General features: G+C 35.5%; 1 protein-coding gene across 4 annotated transcripts; it reads right to left on the bottom strand.

Moving 5' to 3' along the window:
• Positions 1 to 4785: 4785 nt before the first annotated feature.
• On the bottom strand, positions 4786 to 19188 carry LOC112043800 (chromatin complexes subunit BAP18). 4 transcript variants are annotated; one of them, XM_024079386.2, is made up of 5 exons: positions 18872 to 19188; positions 16311 to 16402; positions 16072 to 16173; positions 14275 to 14380; positions 4786 to 11598 (listed from the first exon to the last, which is right to left on the bottom strand). In XM_024079386.2, the coding sequence occupies exons 1-5, from the start codon at positions 18890 to 18892 to the stop codon at positions 11491 to 11493; spliced, it is 429 nt and encodes a 142-aa protein (XP_023935154.2). In that variant the 5' UTR covers positions 18893 to 19188; the 3' UTR covers positions 4786 to 11490. The 4 variants fall into 4 exon arrangements, with proteins under 4 accessions (XP_023935154.2, XP_023935151.2, XP_023935156.2 ...); XM_024079383.2 differs by having other exon boundaries at positions 14224 to 14380; positions 18872 to 19187; XM_024079388.2 differs by having other exon boundaries at positions 14317 to 14380; positions 18872 to 19186.
• Between the last annotated feature and the right edge of the window lie 589 nt (positions 19189 to 19777).

Here is a 19777-nt window from a genome sequence, read left to right as displayed (position 1 = left end):
TAATTTGTTAAGATTATCACTATTTCAATTTTACTTTACTTGAAAGTTCGATTATATTTAGATTAATATGCTACTTTTTAGAAAAATCCATAGTTAATCCATACTCAAGCCAGCATGACTTTGTGAATACAGGATCTCACGCGAACGCGGCACTACCACAAAGCACGACACAAGTCGAGTATGTTTAAGGCTGGTTTTGAGTATTACTTTTTCTGCAACCAATATTACGTGCGTTTAAGATTTCTCAATATCACCCTATTTTAACGGTCCACTGCAGCGCCACACAGGAAAGGCGTTAAAGAGCTTAGATCCAGCACGCGTCCGTTTAAGCTAACCTTAAGGCAATTTACGATTACCCATACATGCTCGTAATTAAATTCTCAACGTGAATCATCAATTGGGTGGGACCTGTTAATGTGTCGTCATGGCAAAACATGCGTGGAGTACTACAGCGCCACTGCGTATAGTTAAGGTATACGTGTTACGATGATTGGAATCGAAAATTCACGAAATCAGTTTATTGTTGCATGTAACAATATCTAATGTAATATCTTCAGTTTTTTGGACATGTTTCCCAGCGAGGGAATGACTGTATCGAACGCCTTGTTGTGCAAGGGAAGGTGGAGGGAACTAGGCCACGCGGAAGATCACCCATGAGATGGACCGACCAGATTAAATCTGCTGTATCCGGTCCCTTGCATGAATGTACGCGACTCACTACACAAAGGAAGAAGTGGCGGATGCTCGTGAGGCGTATTACATTTGCCTCCAAAACGTCTTAAAGACCACGACCGCTCTGTCAAGAGCGCAGCGACAAACAAGAATATGTTATATCTCATAGAGGATACTTCTACTACATGCAGTAGAATTATCCTTGATGGCTTAAAGTCGAAATCTCTTAGAGATTTAAATTGAAAAACCTTCAGGAATCTAACGTTTGATTATCGCAGAGAATGCAAAGAAATATTTAGAATATCGACTTTTAAACAAATAAATTCCTACATCTCCACATCGACAATATATTAGAAAAATACTCAAAACAAAGAGAAACTTCAGAATCCAACCCTGGACAAAATATTGTAAATTACGACAGTACATATTTAATTAAAATATTTCTTTAGAATCAAACTGTCGACACTTTCATATAATAAATGAAATAATACCCCGATATAGGCATCAATCAGCGCATGTTTAGTGATGTGAATTCATGCGGTATCATATTATCTTCCTTTACTTTTCCCATTCTTTAAAAAAAAAGTTTTGTGTGAGTGAGTGAGTGATAAAATAGTTTCTCATTTACACCAAAACGTGGTTTATGATGAATTTGCTTCCAGTACTACTGTAGATATTACTTTGATATCAAATGGCTAGGTATATCTTTTAAACTATGATTGGCCCAATTTTCACTAATCACTTGATTTACAATGGTGAAGGTATTTCAGTGACATTGGACAAAAATTAAATGACGCTGATGACGAAACATTTTAAATTTCCAATTATATTAGTAATCTGTTATGAATTTCCATTGTTTTGTTTTATCTTACACTGTAGTCTTAAAACTACATTTTATTTTCTACTAAAAAATCATAATTTATTTCATTATTTTTTATAAGATGCGTTCAGTATCTTAAAAAAATAACAAAATCGAACAAAAGCCTAAGCGAACTATCGTCGATCATCGCTATCCTAAATAAGTTTGTTTTTGTATTTTTTATTTTGTTTTTAATCCAAATAATATAATTAAATATGTGTTAACAAAACAAAAGAAAGAGGTTATAAAAACTGTCATAAATACCTACTTGTTAAATAAAGCCTGTTGCTATTATAAGGCAGTTCCTACTAGGTTACAAAAACACTTTTAAACAAATGCTACATAAATAAAGATTTGGATGGCGTTGTTACAAATAAACTTTGTAAGTTGTTTTTTCTAAAATAAATATTGTGAATATCACCGCATAAAACTGTAAAAAATCGTCAAATTCTTTCAATACCTCCATATTATTTCTTTTTATTATCTAAAAATTACCTAGACATATATTTTAATTTCGACATTAGTTCTAATTATAATTATTTTAGTAGACTTGTACTTTTTGGGTTATTATACTGGTATCGTTGTGTTGTAAGTGTATGTTTAGTTAAGGATAGGCCAGACAGCGGACGGGGCGGGACGTCAATGTGACGGTGGCGAGAAGTAAGACGTTGTAATATAACCACTAGCTAATATAGCTGTTTGACGTGTTTTTTATTATTCATATATACCCTGGTACAATTACAGAAAATATTAAAAAGTAGCGAAAACTATTTCTAACGGATTTCTTCCAGAATCCAAATATAAAAGATATTAATTTTTTCCGTGTCAAAATAAGGTAAATCACACTTTCTATGTGAAAAATGTAAAAGTTTCATGATTAAAGTACTAAAAATACATCTATCAAGCCAAAACTGTTAAAACTATTAATTATATTATAAACGAAATCAGTGCGATGAAAGTCTATGTAAGTTGATGTTGATGAAAGTCTATGGAGGTTATTATGAACAAAAAAAAGGGGAATTTAATATTTACTGGGGTACTCTAGTACCCCTGGGTAATGGCACGGTTACAGTGTTAACTATAGTCGAGACACCGTCACATTCCGTCCGTTGTGTGGCGAAACCCTTAGTTATATTTATAAAAACAAATAATCATTAACTTTGATGATATTATACGCAACACATATTCCCAGTATTGATAAAAATAATAATACACGAATATCTCCACCTACTCGTACATCCTATATACTCGTACCTACTATTACATTTTAATTTTTACATTTTATTTTTCATAAATACTACGGCTGCATTCTTATATTGAAAAAGGGCCTGCAATAGCCAGACATACATAATTTTATGAAGGTTTAAGGTTTGGAAGCCCATGCTCATACATACCTTAGCAATCATGGGAAATTCATTAGGAATTAGCAAAGGAAATCCTGAGGAGTTATGTCACCTTTCGCCAGTCCTAACCCTTCGCTAAAGGACCTGAAACTTAGATCTTTAGCGGTGCGTAGCCATAAAGTTGGGACTGGCGACTGGGAACATTGTTTATTTAATATGCCGATGATATAATATGAAAAATCATGTCGGTAAAACAATGCGCTATAGTTGGAATATTAATATTCCAACTATTGTTCATTAATATGATTAATATTGGACGGTTGATAGTCTGGATCCTTGAAATCAGCTACCTAATCCATCACAATCTAAACTCAATAATTAGCTACCCCGCATTTGAAAAAGAATATTTGCCATATCTTTGTATCATGACCAATATTCTCAATCCCCTCTAACTAGTCCGGAAATACTATATTAGGAGTGGGTACGACAATAGACCAACGGGGCGGTGGTCGTACCACCACCCCTCGGTGATGAATCCGACCGCTTTACCGTTGAGCTATTGAGGCTCTATCTACCTATAGTTAGGGCTGTCACAAACTTTTCGCCTTCATAGCATGAAGTATGTCTGGGCGTATCAGCGGCCTTAGCCATGTGACACGTCGTTTCTCTTTCTAAAAACGCTAACTCTTCGAAAACTAAAAAATGTATGGGAATGACATTCACTATCGACAAGTCCCGTGATCTAGTTGTCGATCGGATCCATAGTCATTTTGTTAGTTATCGAAGCGTTAACGTTTGTAGAAAGATAATCGACATACCACTTGGATACAGCCCCAGGCTCCTCGTCCAATAGTGATTTACTTACTTTCTAGGTAAAAAAATATCTCTCTCAAGGTCTTCATCTCACTCAATGGCAGATCCTATCCTAATCATGGCTACGGAACTAAAACTACGATACATACTTATTTATTAAGACAGTAAACTATGTGATACCTAGTACCTAATAGAAAAAGAAATATAACGGTAGATAAGTATAATTCGTATCAAATATTGTATAATATAAAGAAAGAAAGAAAAGAAAAGAACGAAAGATCTTTATTTTTAAGTAAAAGCACTTCTTTTTTATGTTAGTGGCAAGTAACAACAAAAAATAATTAAAATATGCTATGCTAATATGCTGCTGAGTTTCTAGATTTTTCTATAAGATTAATAAGAACTTATTCTAAATAAAATTGAAAGCAGTAGGTACCTACTTGCAGTTTTTTCTATATATACCTAGTTTGCTTAGAAGAAAGATGGAAGAAGATATTATTAGGTAGGTAAGTAGGTGATCTCAGAATGTAAGATTAAGTTTAAAAAGTGCGTTTCAGGCCACGTGTAGTGTAGGGTTCCGCAGTTGTAGGTAGTTCCGTCATGTATTCCGTACCGACAAGTTACAACTCTTTAAATGTTTAGGTACTTGTGTTGGTCCGATCGTTTCTTCTGTGATTTTTTTCAATTGTCCATAAACAACCAGAGAGAGACACAAAACACACATGTGAAAACACACTTGGTCGTAACGAAAATTAGTTCCATAATATTTCACAAAAAGATCCCTGAATAGAAAATAAGTTTCAACATATCTATAATAAGTATTTTTAAAAACCTGTCCAACGACTTTCCACACTATAGCATAAATTAAGAAAATAAATTATCTTTACTTCACATGTAGGTACTTACCTACTTAAATTTTCTTTTACGACTTTCTTGGCGTGTTAATGCAGATACTTTACCTAGTCAGACAGATAGACAGAAGACGGACGGACAGACGGACATACAGACACAGACAGACGAACGGAGCACTGAAAAAATAAGTTGTAACAACGGACAGAAAATAGTAGCTGTAGGTATATTAAATTAATTAATGTCATATATTATTTTTTCATTTTTAACTAGGTACGCACATAACCCTAATAAAGTAGATAGAGTAGTCGTAACTTTTTTTGTATTTTTATATTTTTTTTTACGAAATTATCAACTACTTATTAGTTATTCACCCGACATTTTACCACGTGCTCTACGTATTTAAATCTAGGTACACTTAGTTCGGTAGGTAACCGTTGCTTATACGTAGATATATTTACATAACTGTTTATATCTCTCTCATTCCTTTACTACTGTTACACTATGGAATGCATACATAGGTAACAATAATAATACATACCTTTAATTACTATCTCATAACCATATATGGCATACAACCTAAGTGTTCATTTACATGAGCGGCAGCTGCTACCGACAACTGCCGTTGGCTGCCGCCGAGACGTTGCTGACTGCAGCCGACTGCGGTCGCTGGTAGAGTTGCTGCTCGTGTAAATGAATGCTTATCACTTTACTGCGATATCACCTGATGTTAAGTGAAAATCCAGCTTAAGAATGAAGAGGGATGAGGTACAAGTTTATTGTACGCATGCCTCTCATAAATTTAAGTTATGGCTCTATCTACGGCAACGTACCTACCCTTACAACTAAACATAGCAATTATAGAATAAAATCTAGATCGAGAGTGTTATAGCGATATTTTATATAAATAATGGCAATGTTACTTGGTTAAATAAAATAAAATAAACCTCATCTATCTAAATTAAAATGGATCATTGAAATGTAGGTATACTACGCCCATAACTTTTGAACGACTGCACCTAATTGGATTATTCTTGTTTTATGTATTCGTTATTGTAAGGACAAGGTTTGTGTAATATAAAAAATACCAATTTATTAAAAGAAAAGTCTTAAAACAACACTTTTCTATACTCGTAAAAACGATTCGTTATAAAACTTAAAAGAGGGGTAGGGTAGGGATAGGGTTGGGTGGAGTAGAATAGGGCAGGTGGAGGGTGAGATTGGAGTAGGGTAGTGGTAGGGTAGGGTGGGTGTAGGGTGAGATTGGAGTATGGTAGTGGTAGGGTTGGTTATGGGTAGGGTAGGGTAGGTGTAGGGTGGGCAGGGAAGAAGTGCACGTAGGTCAAAGCGAAGCTTGACCAGGTCCGCTAGTAGATAATATCTGATAAGACAGAGAATATGCATTGGTGAACTAGAACAGTTAAGTCTTACGTAGCTACAGAGGCGACAAATGTTGCTATTGTGACATACTGTATACATATTACCTATATTGTGATTTAATTTTAAAAAAATACTACAAAATATCGTTGTCCTAAGTAACGTCCTAAGAATCGATTAACGCCGACCACAAGCACGACAGAGAGTCCCATTCCGAATGAGTAGAGTGAAATTAAAAATTCTAAAAGACCTAATTACTATAAAAATGTAATGAAATATTTATCAGAGGAGTTATTATTTTAAAATAGGTATGTTACGCTCAAAGATCGAAAACGCTCAGTGAGCGGAAAAATAGCTCACAACGCGTTGTGGTCACAGTAAAACATCCACATGGCGAAATTTGTGTTATGGCTCTAATGAAAACGCGCACGACGCGGCAATCACAGAAAGACCAAATAGCGATATTCTTATCGTGGCTGACATGCTATTTGATCTCAACGCGCTGTGGCAATGAAGAAAAGCCATGACGCGTATTGATTTTGATTATTAGGGTACGACGCACACTACTGATAGAAGGGGAGAGCCGAAGAGGGGATTTTTTCAGTTACTCGAGCGCGTCAGATTAGTATAAGGGACTATACCTTGAACGTTGTTGATTACCTCCACCAAGTATGAGCCCTTAATATTGGTGCACAGCACGTCAGATTATGATAAAGTAGGTTAGTAAATAGTTTATAGTTGTGCATTTCGAAAATCTAACGTATTGGAACTTTATTTTTGAGCGTTCATCACGTAAAATTGTCGTCTGTAAGCCGACTTAGATAGATACAATATTTTGTTCGTTGAAAGATGGGTAAAGATTTTACTATGTAGGTAAATCTAGCTAGGCACGAACTACAACTGTACAGGCTACTCGTTTATATAACTTTGATTTTTGCGATTGATTTATCAATATTTACATAATATTAAGTTACTTGATTGCATAAAACTATTTGGTAATTTACATAAATCGTCATCAGCGTCCTTGTATCTCTAGGTTAAATTAAAATAATATTTTATCCAATCAAACGTTTAAGGTTATATTTAATCGTCAATTAATAATTGTTACATTATTTTAACGCTATATAAATTAGGGAACTGGTCTCTGGGAAACCAATAAAATTGCTAAGTAATGATAATATGGGAAACAATTTACCTATGCAACCAAGAGTGATGTCTCAATAGTGGGTTGCGTTGAAACGAATAACGAAAGAGGGCGACGCACGCACCGTCAGTCTCACAATGCATACAATTTTCCATGCAGCAATGTGCAGCAGTGAGCCGAATGTGGGTTGATAATGACTGTCTATTTACGCACCGGAGCTTAGACATTGAAGCAGCAGTAGGGATAATCGGTAGTTTATTCCGTTTTGGTTCTGGTATGGTGAAATGCCCATTGAGGCCTCTATTTCACGGTATGTCATAACTATGACGATCTTCGAAGATAAGCTGCCGCAGAGCTTCGATATTCTCTTACGTAATGGTTTTTTGACGATGTTCACGTCGCTTGTCACTGAGGCTTGAGTGCCCTCGCTGAAATTCTAAATACCAGCGTTCTACAGCCCTAAGACATGGTGCGGCATCACTAAACCCAAATGTGATATTCTCAAAGCACTGAAGTTGCGATAATCCCCTTAGAAAATTATCGCACGCAAATTTTCCTTAGATATTTCTTTTTTTCACAACCTATTTGTCACCTTTGAATAGACGATACAATAAAACTATTCGAAATTCTGAAAACATTGTTTTGTTTTCGAATTCTAAATTCTAGAAGATAAAAATGCTATATGTTTCTTTAATCATGGGATGTTAGCAAACGATACGACTTAAAAGGCAGCCCTCGTATTCCTGCACATAAAGTAGCTGAGAATCCGCGTCCTCCTATCTCTCTATAGTCGTTCCTTCATTACTGAAGATCGTGGTCCTGGTAGATCCCAGCCTCCTGCAGGTCCACGCCTTCCATTGGCTTCTGTTGGTGGCCATCGCTGCTATAGTGTAGAACTTCGTCCCTTTATCCTCCTTCAGCTGGTCAGCCCATCTTGTTGGTGAGCGGCCCCTCGGTATTTTCCCGTCAGTGATGCCTGTTATTATTAACTTCTCCAAACTGTAGTCACCCGTATAATGTGCCCGAAATACCCTAGTACGCGTTGGTAACATAAGGAGGAAAGCCTAACCTTGATTCCGAGATGCGATAGAATAGACACGTTTGTGCGCTTAGCTGTCCAAGGTATTCTTAACATGCGCCTCCAGCACCACATCTCGAACGCGTCTATCCTAAGCCTTTCTCTTGTTTTTATGGTCCAAGTTTCTACTCCATACATAAAAATCGAGAATATTAAGACACGGACAAGGCGACTCTTGGTGTTGTTTGATATGCCTCTATTCTTCCAGATTTAGTTCAATCGGGTCATGCCACTTTTCGCCATCGCAATGCGTCTCTTTATTTCTGGCATACAGCTGCCATCACTGCAAATCTGAGATCCAAGATAAACATAATCCTCCACGATATCTACTGATGGCATGATGTTGGTATTACGTAATTTGCCCGCTCTGTCAACTAGGAGACGTAAAAAGTTCGAAAGGTAGGACATCACTAGTCGCACAAGCACTGATGGCACGGTAGTGTTTGAGAGAAGCTTCGCCAGAAGGCCGGCAAGCTCCACAAGGTCGAAGACCTTCTCGATGTCTAGGAAGACCCTGACAGTGCAGAGCCCTCTGTTCTTTTCGCTGGCGATATGATGGAAACCTCGTGCCAGCTGGAGCATCGTGGAGTGGCTGCTGTAGAGGCCAAACTGCTCGTACAGCAGTTGGATGTGGGATAATAGCCTTCGCAGCGCAGACGTTCGAACAGCTTGGCGATGAGCGGCAGTAACGTTAAGAGCCGATGGTTCTCAGCCCGTCTTCGATCTTTCCCTGGTTTGGAGATGGGGGGTGATTTTCCCCTTTTTCCACGTATCCTGAAAGTGGGCAGTGCGGAGTACCCTGTTGAAGATTCTGGTCACTGCAACAAGAGCTTTTCTGGGCAACTGCTGAATGGCGGCCAAAAATAATAAGACTATCTTTTACCAATCAGAAATGAGGATATCCGCAGAAGAACCAACGTCACCGACATAGCTCAGCGAGTTGCGAAGCTGAAGTGGCAATGGGCGGGGCACATAGTACGAAGAGCCGATGGACGTTGGGGTCCCAAAGTGCTGGAATGGCGACCCCGCACTAGTAAGCGCAGTGTTGGCCGACTCTCCACCAGGTGGACTATCGACATCAAGCGAGTCTCAGGGATTCGCTGGATACAGGTGGCTCAGTATAGTGATGTTTGGAAGTCCCTACGAAAGGTCTCTGTCCTGCAGTGGACGTCCATCGGCTGATATGATGAAGATGATGTTGATCTTTTACTATCACTTTCTGTGGCTGAAGTACTTCAGCAAAAGAAAGATCTTGATAGGTCAAAGTCATTGGCAGTGTCTGTTTCTAGATAATAATTTATTTATTTATAATGACCTCGGTAACTTAGACTTATGCTATAAACTGGACGTAGCGCTTATTAGTGTAAAGAAAAGCTTTAAAATGTACTTTTTTACCGCCCAAGGCCGATTGGACATTGCCAGCCCCCCGAATCAGCTAACGACAGGGCCAATGAAGCAATTAAAAATAAAAAAAATAAAGTGATATAAAATTAAATATGGTAAAAACAAAATAAAAGTACTCTTTCACATGCACAAACTGAAATAATTTATTGAAAATTAAACATTACAATAATGATAATTAATGTAAATGATATGAAATAATAAATAATTAAATTAAAATAGTATTGCATCCCATTGCAACAAAAGAGAGTGATATTTTATGTGATATTGAAGCACGCTAGGCCGAAGATTGAGTATCCCGTATTTCATTTATCATACTATACTTTGATTTAAAAACTATAGGATTCGTAAGTACACCACATACAGTACTAGCTCTACCCACCCACTACAGTAAAAGCTCCTTATTCGCGCCTCCTTTATTTGTCAAAATATTCCTACTCATTGCCTTTATTCGAGGTTAAAGATTTCGTTATCCGCGAATCTAAATGCCGAAAACAACGTAATACATATCAAATATATACTTTCACTTGCAAATTTTGCCGAAATTCAAATGGAATGGAATAGTATATGAGGTATGTGATGTAATAAAATAAAGGTTTAAGAATGCCAGTGCTGAATATCACTCCGAATTAAAGAAGCTTTCAAATCTGTCAAACAAGAAAAAAATAACAACATTTGGTCACAAAACTTCAATTGATTTATTTTTTTCATAAATGGATTTGTTTTCCATTTTTTCATCCAAGAACGTATTCCATATGATCCCATATAAAACACCATTCCATATTCGCGGCACATTTACAGAACGTCTCCCCGGCGATTATGGAGCTTTTACTATATTCAAGTTTTGTTAAAATAATTACATTTTTGTTAAAATGATTACATTTCTCACAAATTTTTTTGGTTAAAAATGATCATTTAGGTCCCGTTGTTAAAATAAAATTAATTCACCTTCAAAATATCATTATTTTAGGTTTACTAGAAAATAAAGTTTTAAAGTTGTCGCTCACTATAAAAAAGCGCATTTCGTCCTATTATTATGAATTAATTTTAAGACAAAAAAGTATAAAATATTAACTATTATTATGTATCTGTGTTAATCAAATATTGTTTGGATGTGTATATAGTTATTATTATTATTAAAACTGTGCCTATAATACGCACATGGTAGTGTGTGTGTTAAGATATTTGCAACGAGATATCCAATAATTGAAATTTGAGCACAATCAATCACCACGCAAATAAAATTTAATTATCGAACACGCTTATATAACCTAAAAAATGTAGTCAGAACTGCTAATTCATTTAATTTTTATCAAACGAGGTCCAGCCGTCCAATTCACTAACTTTGATGTATGTTAGTGAACTTATACGAAAGGAGATCAATCAATTCTTTGGCCAGCAACAATACACATGTAATTTTAAAATTTTCGTAAAATATTTTCAGTTTTTATTTGACTTTGATAGCTAGTAGTGTAAGATATATGATTTATGTATTTCATACAAATCCACTACTACTAATTTAATTACCTACAAAATAAACAACATTTTCTCAATATTAATTAAGCTTAAATTGGACAAGACAAAACTGTGACCTTGATGACTTGAGATAACAGTTTAAAACATGACATTACCTAATTGGCATTGTGATTTTTGTTAGAGTGCGCGCACGGTAAGTTTGCGCTTGACCAAAATCAATAACTAATCAAATGCCGACATCTTGTCTTCTATCTCTATCTATCTCTTGGCGGGTAAAAGAGATCGCGATAAAGCCGACATCAAGAGCGCCACCAATCGCGAGCTGTTATCTTGCGCGTACTCTAACAATACGTTTCACAAGATACGAAAAATACGTCAAAGTTAATGAATTGTCTGACAGATTTTACAAAATTGTTGCAAATTTGCCATTTATAACGAGAATATTGTATGCAGACAGAGATATATTAAATGCCTCCTCTCAAACGGACACCTCTTCAGTGCTGCCATCGAATTCGAGTTTCACTTCACCTGTCAAACCTTCCACGTCGATTTCGTTCTCCGTCGCGTTCAACATGTTCAACGTCACCTATGAAAGATAAAAATATAAATTATAATATATATAATGTACAATATATAATATTATCAGTCCAATTTAAGTGGCCCCCTACAGGACCAGCAGGGTTATTATGTAACTCGATGTACCATTCAAGTAATCAGTCACTACATCGTTTTTAACCGACTTCCAAAAAGGAGGAGGTTCTACGTTCGGCTGTATGTATGTTTTTTTTTTTTTTTTTTTTTTTTTTATGTATGTCCAGCGATAATTCCGTCAATTATGGACCGATTTTAAAAATTCTTTTTTTGTTTTGTAGGGTTTACTTCCAGGGTGGTCCCATTTTTTTCATGTCAGGATTTGTTGATGGCATCCTGGAGAAATTGAGGGGAACTTTCGAAAGTTATAGAGACGGCTAGTACGTTTGTTAGTGTTTCCATAAGGTATTTTAAACCACTACAACTTTATGAAGGTTTGGAGTTGGTCTGATGATGGAGCCGAAACACAGACGATGGAACTCATCAAGGATTTACAGCAGTCACCTTTTGTTTGGGCTTGATTAATTTGTATTGATGAGAACTTTCCACCTATATGGGTTGTGACTGTATTAAGGGTCTGGTGATGAAGATGAGGGACAGTGAAGAGAACTCCTCGACGGTTCACAGTAGCTACCTTGTGTTTGGACTTGATAAATTTGTATTGATGAGAACTTTCCACCTAGATAGATTGTGACTGTATTAAGGGTCTGATGATGAAGACGAGGAACAGTGAAGAGAACTCCTCGACGGTTCACAGTAGCTACCTTGTGTTTGGACTTGATAAATTTGTATTGATGAGAACTTTCCACCTAGATGGATTGTGACTGTATTAAGGGTCTGATTATGAAGACGAGGGACAGTGAAGAGAACTCCTCGACGGTTCACAGTAGCTACCTTGTGTTCCACTTAGATAGGTTGTGACTGTACACACGCAGTGGATATGCTAACACTAAAAATAAAAAAATAAAAATTTTAATAAAAAAAATTCAACCGACTTCCAACTCAAAAAATAACTTTAACTAAAAAGCAAAAAATAACATCCTACCTATGTGCTACCTTCTGATCAGTTTGAAGGCGGTGCCAAGCCAGTGATGTTTTAATTAAATACGTTTAAACTACAAAATTTCTGTGGTTATTCCAGAATCAGCTTTAATTAAAACACAACACTGGCTTGGCACCGCCTTCAAACTGATCAGAAGGTAGCACATAGGTAGGATGTTATTTTTTGCTTTTTAGTTAAAGTTATTTTTTGAGTTGGAAGTCGGTTGAATTTTTTTTATTAAAATTTTTTTCATCGTATTTTCGTTTTTTGCAATCATCTAACATTGTGTTTTCAACGAAATGACACAATAATTGAAAAAGAATCTTAGTGTCATCGTAGCACGTAATTTTAACGAAAAAATTGATATTTATGTTATTTTGTGAAAATATTAATGTTAGACGATTGTTAAAACAAAAGATCATTGCCACATGACATGATTTCGCAGAAGTAACTATATTAGATGATCATAAAAACGAAAATACGACGAAAATCGATGTAGTGACTCACTGAGATACATAAACAGAGAGAGATAGAGATGAATTCGAAACTCGGACTTGCGAGTTGTACAAAACATCGTTACACAATAGGCGCCCAGGCCTTACAGGAGGGGATCTGGAGCTTAGACCCACCACACTGCGTGTTGGTGGGCGAGAGATATCATAGAGCGATAATGTATTTATGTTTTTTTTTTTAATAATAGTAGAATTAACTATTTGAATATACATATTAATTATTAATGGACGCCTGCGACTTCGTTCGCGTGAAATTCTGTTTTTCACAAATCCTGCCAAAATCCAATTTGTTACAGAGATACTGTAACAAATTTCTAAATCGATTTAGCCGTGAAAAGTCAACAGACAGACAGACATTAGCATTTATAATATCAATGGTATCAGCTACTGATCATACTCGTAAATAATCAATGGCGCAGGTATTTCTTGGTTTCCACATTCACATTTTTTGTTTTGGGAATACGACAGAATGAAAATATTGTATTGGAAAAACCTTTTTAAAAGCCATTCCGAATTGGAAAATCAGTGACAAATCTAATTTGTTGAAAAAATCATTTTAATAGCAAATTATAATTGTGATTCTCAACAGAAGACATTACATACAAAATTCTATTTTCAGGAAAAAATTGAAATTTATTACTCATTTATAAAATTATCTCCTCAGAACAGTAAATTGAATATTGATTGTGCCTAACGAACGAAAAGGACTGAGAAGTTTATGATAATTTATATAGCGAATAACTGAGAAATAAAAACTAAACTTTTTAACCGAAGATAAAATTCACATACATACAAGAAAAGAGCAAGTTAAATAAAACGTAGCAAACAAATAACCGAAAAAGCCAATAAAGATTGTACAAAAACGTGCGTCTAACATCTAAACAAAAAAAAGTACTAACTCTAAGTTCTACTAAATTTCAGCTGAGCGCAATAGAAAAAAGCTCGACGTAGAATTAAATTCAAACTTCACTAACTAAAAAAATATATATATACGAGTATAAGAACAGCTTCTGAATAAAATTGTGGAAAAAAAAAACAGTTTGCATTAGTTAGTGAAGGTTTGAACCTCGGCGTTATTTCTTAGAACTCCTTGGACGATGTTGAGGGGCGCCACTACCTGGGTCGCTGGTTTCCCGACCCTGGGCGCGATGCGGCTTACCTGCCTCGACGGTATACCTGCGTCCTCGAATGCCTTCTTCTTGATTGATGCGCGGTTTTTGGAACTGGAATGCATATTGGAATGATTAAGTGACGGAGCTATTAAAACTCATTTTAAAATGGTTCATTTTAAATAGTATATATAATGGTTCAGTTTAAATGGGTAGTTAGGCAGTGTAGGGTTCTGTAGATTAAATTAGCACATTTTAGTGCACAAAAACCCGGTAACGATACCCCACTCCGATTGACAATAAAAAAGTCATCCTTACTTTGCATGTAAGGATGGAACCCAAAAATAAATTTTCAACGTCTGTGATTTTTTCCTTGTATCGAAAAACAACCGATTCTCTTGAATTTCGATCTTGAATTTTTCAAGATCTTATTTTACGACTTTATTTACATTGCTAATAATAGTCTCTGCTAGTAATAATAGTCTCTGCGCTAAACCGCGGACAGACAGACAAACATGGCGAAACTGTAAAGGTTCCTTGTGGACTACAGAACTCTAAAAAGTCAAAATACGAGAAAAAAATCTGGTGTCTTGTATTAAAATACTTGTTTTATTCTGTTTTTAGGATTGTTGTTATAGCGGCAACAGAAACACATCATCTGTGAAAGTTACAACTGTCTAACTATCACGTTTCACGAAATACAGACAGACAGACAGGTTGACAGACAGAAGGACGGTTAGCAGTCTGGGTCCCGTTTTGCCCTTTGTTACCCTAAAAATCATTATATTTATTTTACGAAAGACTGACGAATCCGAGTGGTGGCCCAGACACCACGAAAAATTTTCCACTCAAGTTTCAATCGCAAAACGACGCATTTTCAAAGAATGATGATTTTAAAAGAGCATTTGTTGAGTTTTTTCCTTGATCTTCTCAGCAGAATCTGCCTTTCGTTGATTTGACTGACGTTCAAAGTCCCTGTAAACCAAGCCTAAACAAACTTGTAAACGAACTTTGAATTTGAAGCCGCCTAGGCTGGACAGTTCTGGACCAACAAAGCTGTTAAAAAGAACATGGACTTGTAGTCCGTATTGTGTTTAGCTGCTTTGTTGTTCTGGCTTGTGTTGGGCAAATCTTTGTCACTTTATAAAAGCTGAAAGAAGAATGCCCATCGTCCAATACATCAGCCTCTGGAATTCAGGTAAACCCCTGTATAAAAGTATATGGAGATGATAATTTAATGTATAAATAAGGATTTGGTTAAATTATTTGTTTAATAAAAGTATGTTTCTTAAAGAAAATAATATTTTTTATCACACTTCTTGCTCAAAAAGCTCGAAACTGTGTTCTTTTTTTCTGTTACAACAAGCTTAACAAGTAAACGAATGAACAAACCAACCATAAGTCTTCAAAAAATGTCATAAAACTCAAGCTGTATTGTGAACGATCTTTACCTGTCCCCATTTAAAAGAACTATTAAGTATTTTTTAGATATAAATAAATTGCTGGGTGGTTAAGGTAGGCCATCACCGGAGTTGGGCATTCCCTTTTGTCTGTTCATGCTCTTACCATTGCATGTAGTTTTTAGTATACACTAAAAACCCTACTACAAGCAATTTGGTTTGGTGGCAACAAGAGTTGGTTTTAGACAGACATATCATACAATCTGTCTGTATAAAACCAACACAGTCCCTACTGCATATTTGGCTATCGCATTTGTTATAGGGCCATGAGTTGACAAACTTTCAGCTTGTATAAATCACGAAGTTGTTACAATCACAGGCTCTTAATCTAAGGCAGATACCCACCCTGTCCTGCTCTTGATGTGATGGCCCAGTTTGGTGAGATCATTAGCAAACCGATGTACACACACGCGAAGCATTTCAATCTCTTCATCAGTCCATTTACCTCTGGAAAAAAAACACATACTGTAACTTTGGGGTAGGGCAGCGGTAGGGTTAGGGTAGGAGAAGGCAAGACGTGCATATACGTCTATATCTACAGTACTATACTACTACAATAACAGTATATTGATTATTCTACTTACCCAGACTGAGTATCTGCCATAGGATGTAGCATCATTGTCATTTCTGAGAGCTTGTTGAATGCTGTGCCCGCCTCTCTGAATATCTCACCTACCTATAATAAAGTTATTATTATTTAATATTTTTATAGTAATATCTAACCGAGGTCCCGCTTACTTTCACTCGCGTAGTTCCTGTTCCCGTGAGACACCTACAAATAATCTGACTATCTAGTGGTAAAAGAATTTTCAAAATCAGTTCAGTAGATCCAGAGGTTGCCTGCTAGAATACCAAAAACTTCAGCTTTTTATAATATTAGTATAGATTAACAGACTAAGGTCTATCTGACCACCTAATGGCAAGTGGTATACAGTCACCAATATACAGAGTAACTTGTTGCCGGACATGTATGTAACATGTCAACACACCCATCAACCCAAACCTAACCCATCAGACAAATGTGGTTAGCCACTTATACCTGAAATTACACAGTGCAATCAATTGTAAAAATGTTCCCTGATTACTGCACTATAACTAACTTATTTAACTTAAATTCCTGTGTTACACCCAATTAACTTACTTAAAAAAACACAAAGTTCAGTTATTTTTAAAACATGTACCAATGATACTTGTTGATTGTAGTGATATTTAGTATGAGTATGACTGTGTTCTATAAATCTTGAAATACCTTGAAAATTCCTACACAAAATCAGAAACATATTAAAGCATCTTGTTACTTTGTAAAGCATTCCTTTGTTATAGTCAATATTTAAAAAAGGGCTTATATTTAAAAATAGAAGACAAAGGACAAAGAAAAGACTAATATAATACAAAATCAATAGACAATATACCCACACAGCACCCACTGATTCTATCCAATGAAATTCTAGATAGGAAAATCAATACAATCTCTCTACCGGTCCTCCCCACCTACCTAGTTGCGTGCCTGATTAATTAGGGTTGTCAAACACATTGGTACAATAAAATCAACCTACTTTAATAGACTCTTTATAGGAGAGGGGATATCCCCTCTCTTATAAAGAGTCACCATATGGTGAGATATTAAACCCACAATGCTGCTTTAATGCAGGTTGGCAAGTTTATTTTTGTAACCATCACTGCTAGGTGTTTGTTTCGGTCATCCATATATATCAACTAACATTTAATTTATTTAACTACTGATATTGACTGACATTGACAGCTTAATTTGCTCTCAGAGACACAAAGGTATAACAGCACCAACTCCCCAACTTCAGCCTGAGAATTACTTCAATCAACAAAGAAAACCTTCATTTTTCACAAACCGATCAAGGCCTCAAATCTAGGACCTCATAATCTGAAGCAACATAAGTAACTGGACCAACAATAGCAATCATTATTTATTTAACTATTTTGATGTGAAATGTTAAGTAATAAATCAATAATCAATCAGTGAAGAAAAGTGCCAACCCTAACTGTGTACCTTTAACAAAGGAACTCCGCCCTACCTGGGCGAAGAGGGTAAACTTTTATTGATTTCTCACTATGTTACATAATAAAAGATTATTATAAAATAGTAAGAACTGAGAAGACTACTAGACTAGAGTGCAAACAAACAGATATTATAATTAATATTGTAACTGGCTACAGAACAAATTTGAAAAAGGAAACTGTAATTTTCTTTTAATTGGTGAAATAGTAAATTGAAAGTATGCATAAGTACTTAATAAAATATATGCTTACATTGTCCTTGGAGTCTCCTAATATTATGATTGTAATAGGATTGCCTCAATCACACACACAAACACACACACAACTATATTAATAAATAAAGCTAATAAAAGAGAAAACAGTAATAAATTGTAAATAAATTAATAAAAATCTTAAAACACAACTGAAAGTAACAAAGGCTGGAAACAAAATGGTCTCAGTCCGTTGAAGAAAATCAATACTCAGCCACAGTGGTGCCAACCTGTATCACGATTGGAACAGTGATGCCAATATGAGTCAAATAACTAAAGATTGAAATCCACCAAAATTTAAACAAGTATTCACATACATGTACAAACTTGTTTCAATTGTAATGAATTTTAATCTTGGATGGATGGTCTATAGTTACAAATCCATGCACAAGGCTTTTCAAGGCAATTTCTTACAAATTAGAAAATTCACATGAAGGACCTGGCCCACACAGTGAATCCATTGAATGCTAAGATATTTGTCTCTTTATCACAGGTTCATAATTAAACCTCACAATAAGCAAGGCATTCTAGCACCCATGTTTTGTATACCAATACAAAGCAACAACTTTTTTGTTAAATTTATGTTACAGTTTATTTCATGTAGGATGGTGCGGGTGACATTTCGTTTCACTTGAAAGATTGCCGCGATTAACGATAATAGTACGTTTTATGAACGTAGTCAAACAGGCGACTGTCACCGTACCCATGCTATCTGAAAACACTTTAATATGTGTATATTAAGCTGAAGCATTTCCACGAAATTTAGATTCCCTTCCTATGAATGACAAATTTCGATTGGGATGCTATAACCCAAAACCATATCGTAATGTAAAAGCTTCGTAAATGAAAACGTAAGTTCTTACCTTAAGCGCCTGATTATTCATAGGTAAACGGATATAGGTTGTTTGGTTTAATTCACAAATTCTTGCGCTGGATGATAAGTTAACAATTAAATGGATGTAAACAATATCATTAAATCTATCATCAATTATTTACTGCGGAAACAAAGAAAACAAACGTAATGAAATGATATTCAGTAAAATCCAAAAATATTAATTAAAATAGTTTTCTTTTATTATTAGATATAGGATTTAACTTTATTAATTGTTTAAGTTTAGTTAAATTCTAACCAATAATCACAAAAATCTACTCAATTCAACTCAAACCTCAGCATGACACTGACAGTGACAGCTTTTTCTCTCTTCTCTTTGGCTTTACGGTACACAGATTAGCCAGGCAGTTTAATCACAATATCGTAGACTGAGAAATACTCCATCAACGTGTAGTACATAATTTTTTTGTAATAAAATGATCACCGACAAAGAATATAATTATTATTATAATTCAAAAGTTCACCGACTTTGACTAAAATAGATATATTATAGATTTTTGCCTGTATCATTGTTGGGGGAGGATTTACTTTTGTCTATGGCAAATGGCGTTCCGTTTTACAAAAATAATTAAATTTTGAATTAGATTATCATTTTGCAATTATTCCGACCAACGAAAAATTATTACTAAACCTTCAGTCAGAATGATTAATAAATAAGCCCATGGTAAAACCTCTTGGCATCTGCGTGTCTATTATTTTTTGTTCAATGCCATCGTGCGGGTGAATGCGGCAACTTAGGACCATGGCGGACACGCTCTAAGCTTACAATACAAAAAAACTTATGTAGATGACGCTGGCTCAATTTTTTAAATTCGTTGTTTTAATTTTTCAAAGATCATTGTATAGGTTTTTTCCTCGATCTAGCTTGATCGTAACA

This window comes from Bicyclus anynana, chromosome Z, assembly GCF_947172395.1.
Source record: "Bicyclus anynana chromosome Z, ilBicAnyn1.1, whole genome shotgun sequence".
Taxonomy (NCBI): Eukaryota; Metazoa; Arthropoda; class Insecta; order Lepidoptera; family Nymphalidae; genus Bicyclus; species Bicyclus anynana.
The sequence above is the reverse complement of the archived record's forward strand: the minus strand, read 5'-3'. Positions and strand labels throughout refer to the sequence as shown.

Coding starts and splice junctions, on each gene's coding strand:
- LOC112043800 (XM_024079383.2), bottom strand. CDS start 18,892: ATGAATAATCAGGCGCTTAAG. Junction 14,381..16,071: donor CACATCAAGAGCAGGACAGG/GTGGGTATCTGC, acceptor TATGCATTCCAG/TTCCAAAAACCGCGCATCAA. Junction 11,599..14,223: donor TTCTAAGAAATAACGCCGAG/GTTCAAACCTTC, acceptor TATCTTTCATAG/GTGACGTTGAACATGTTGAA.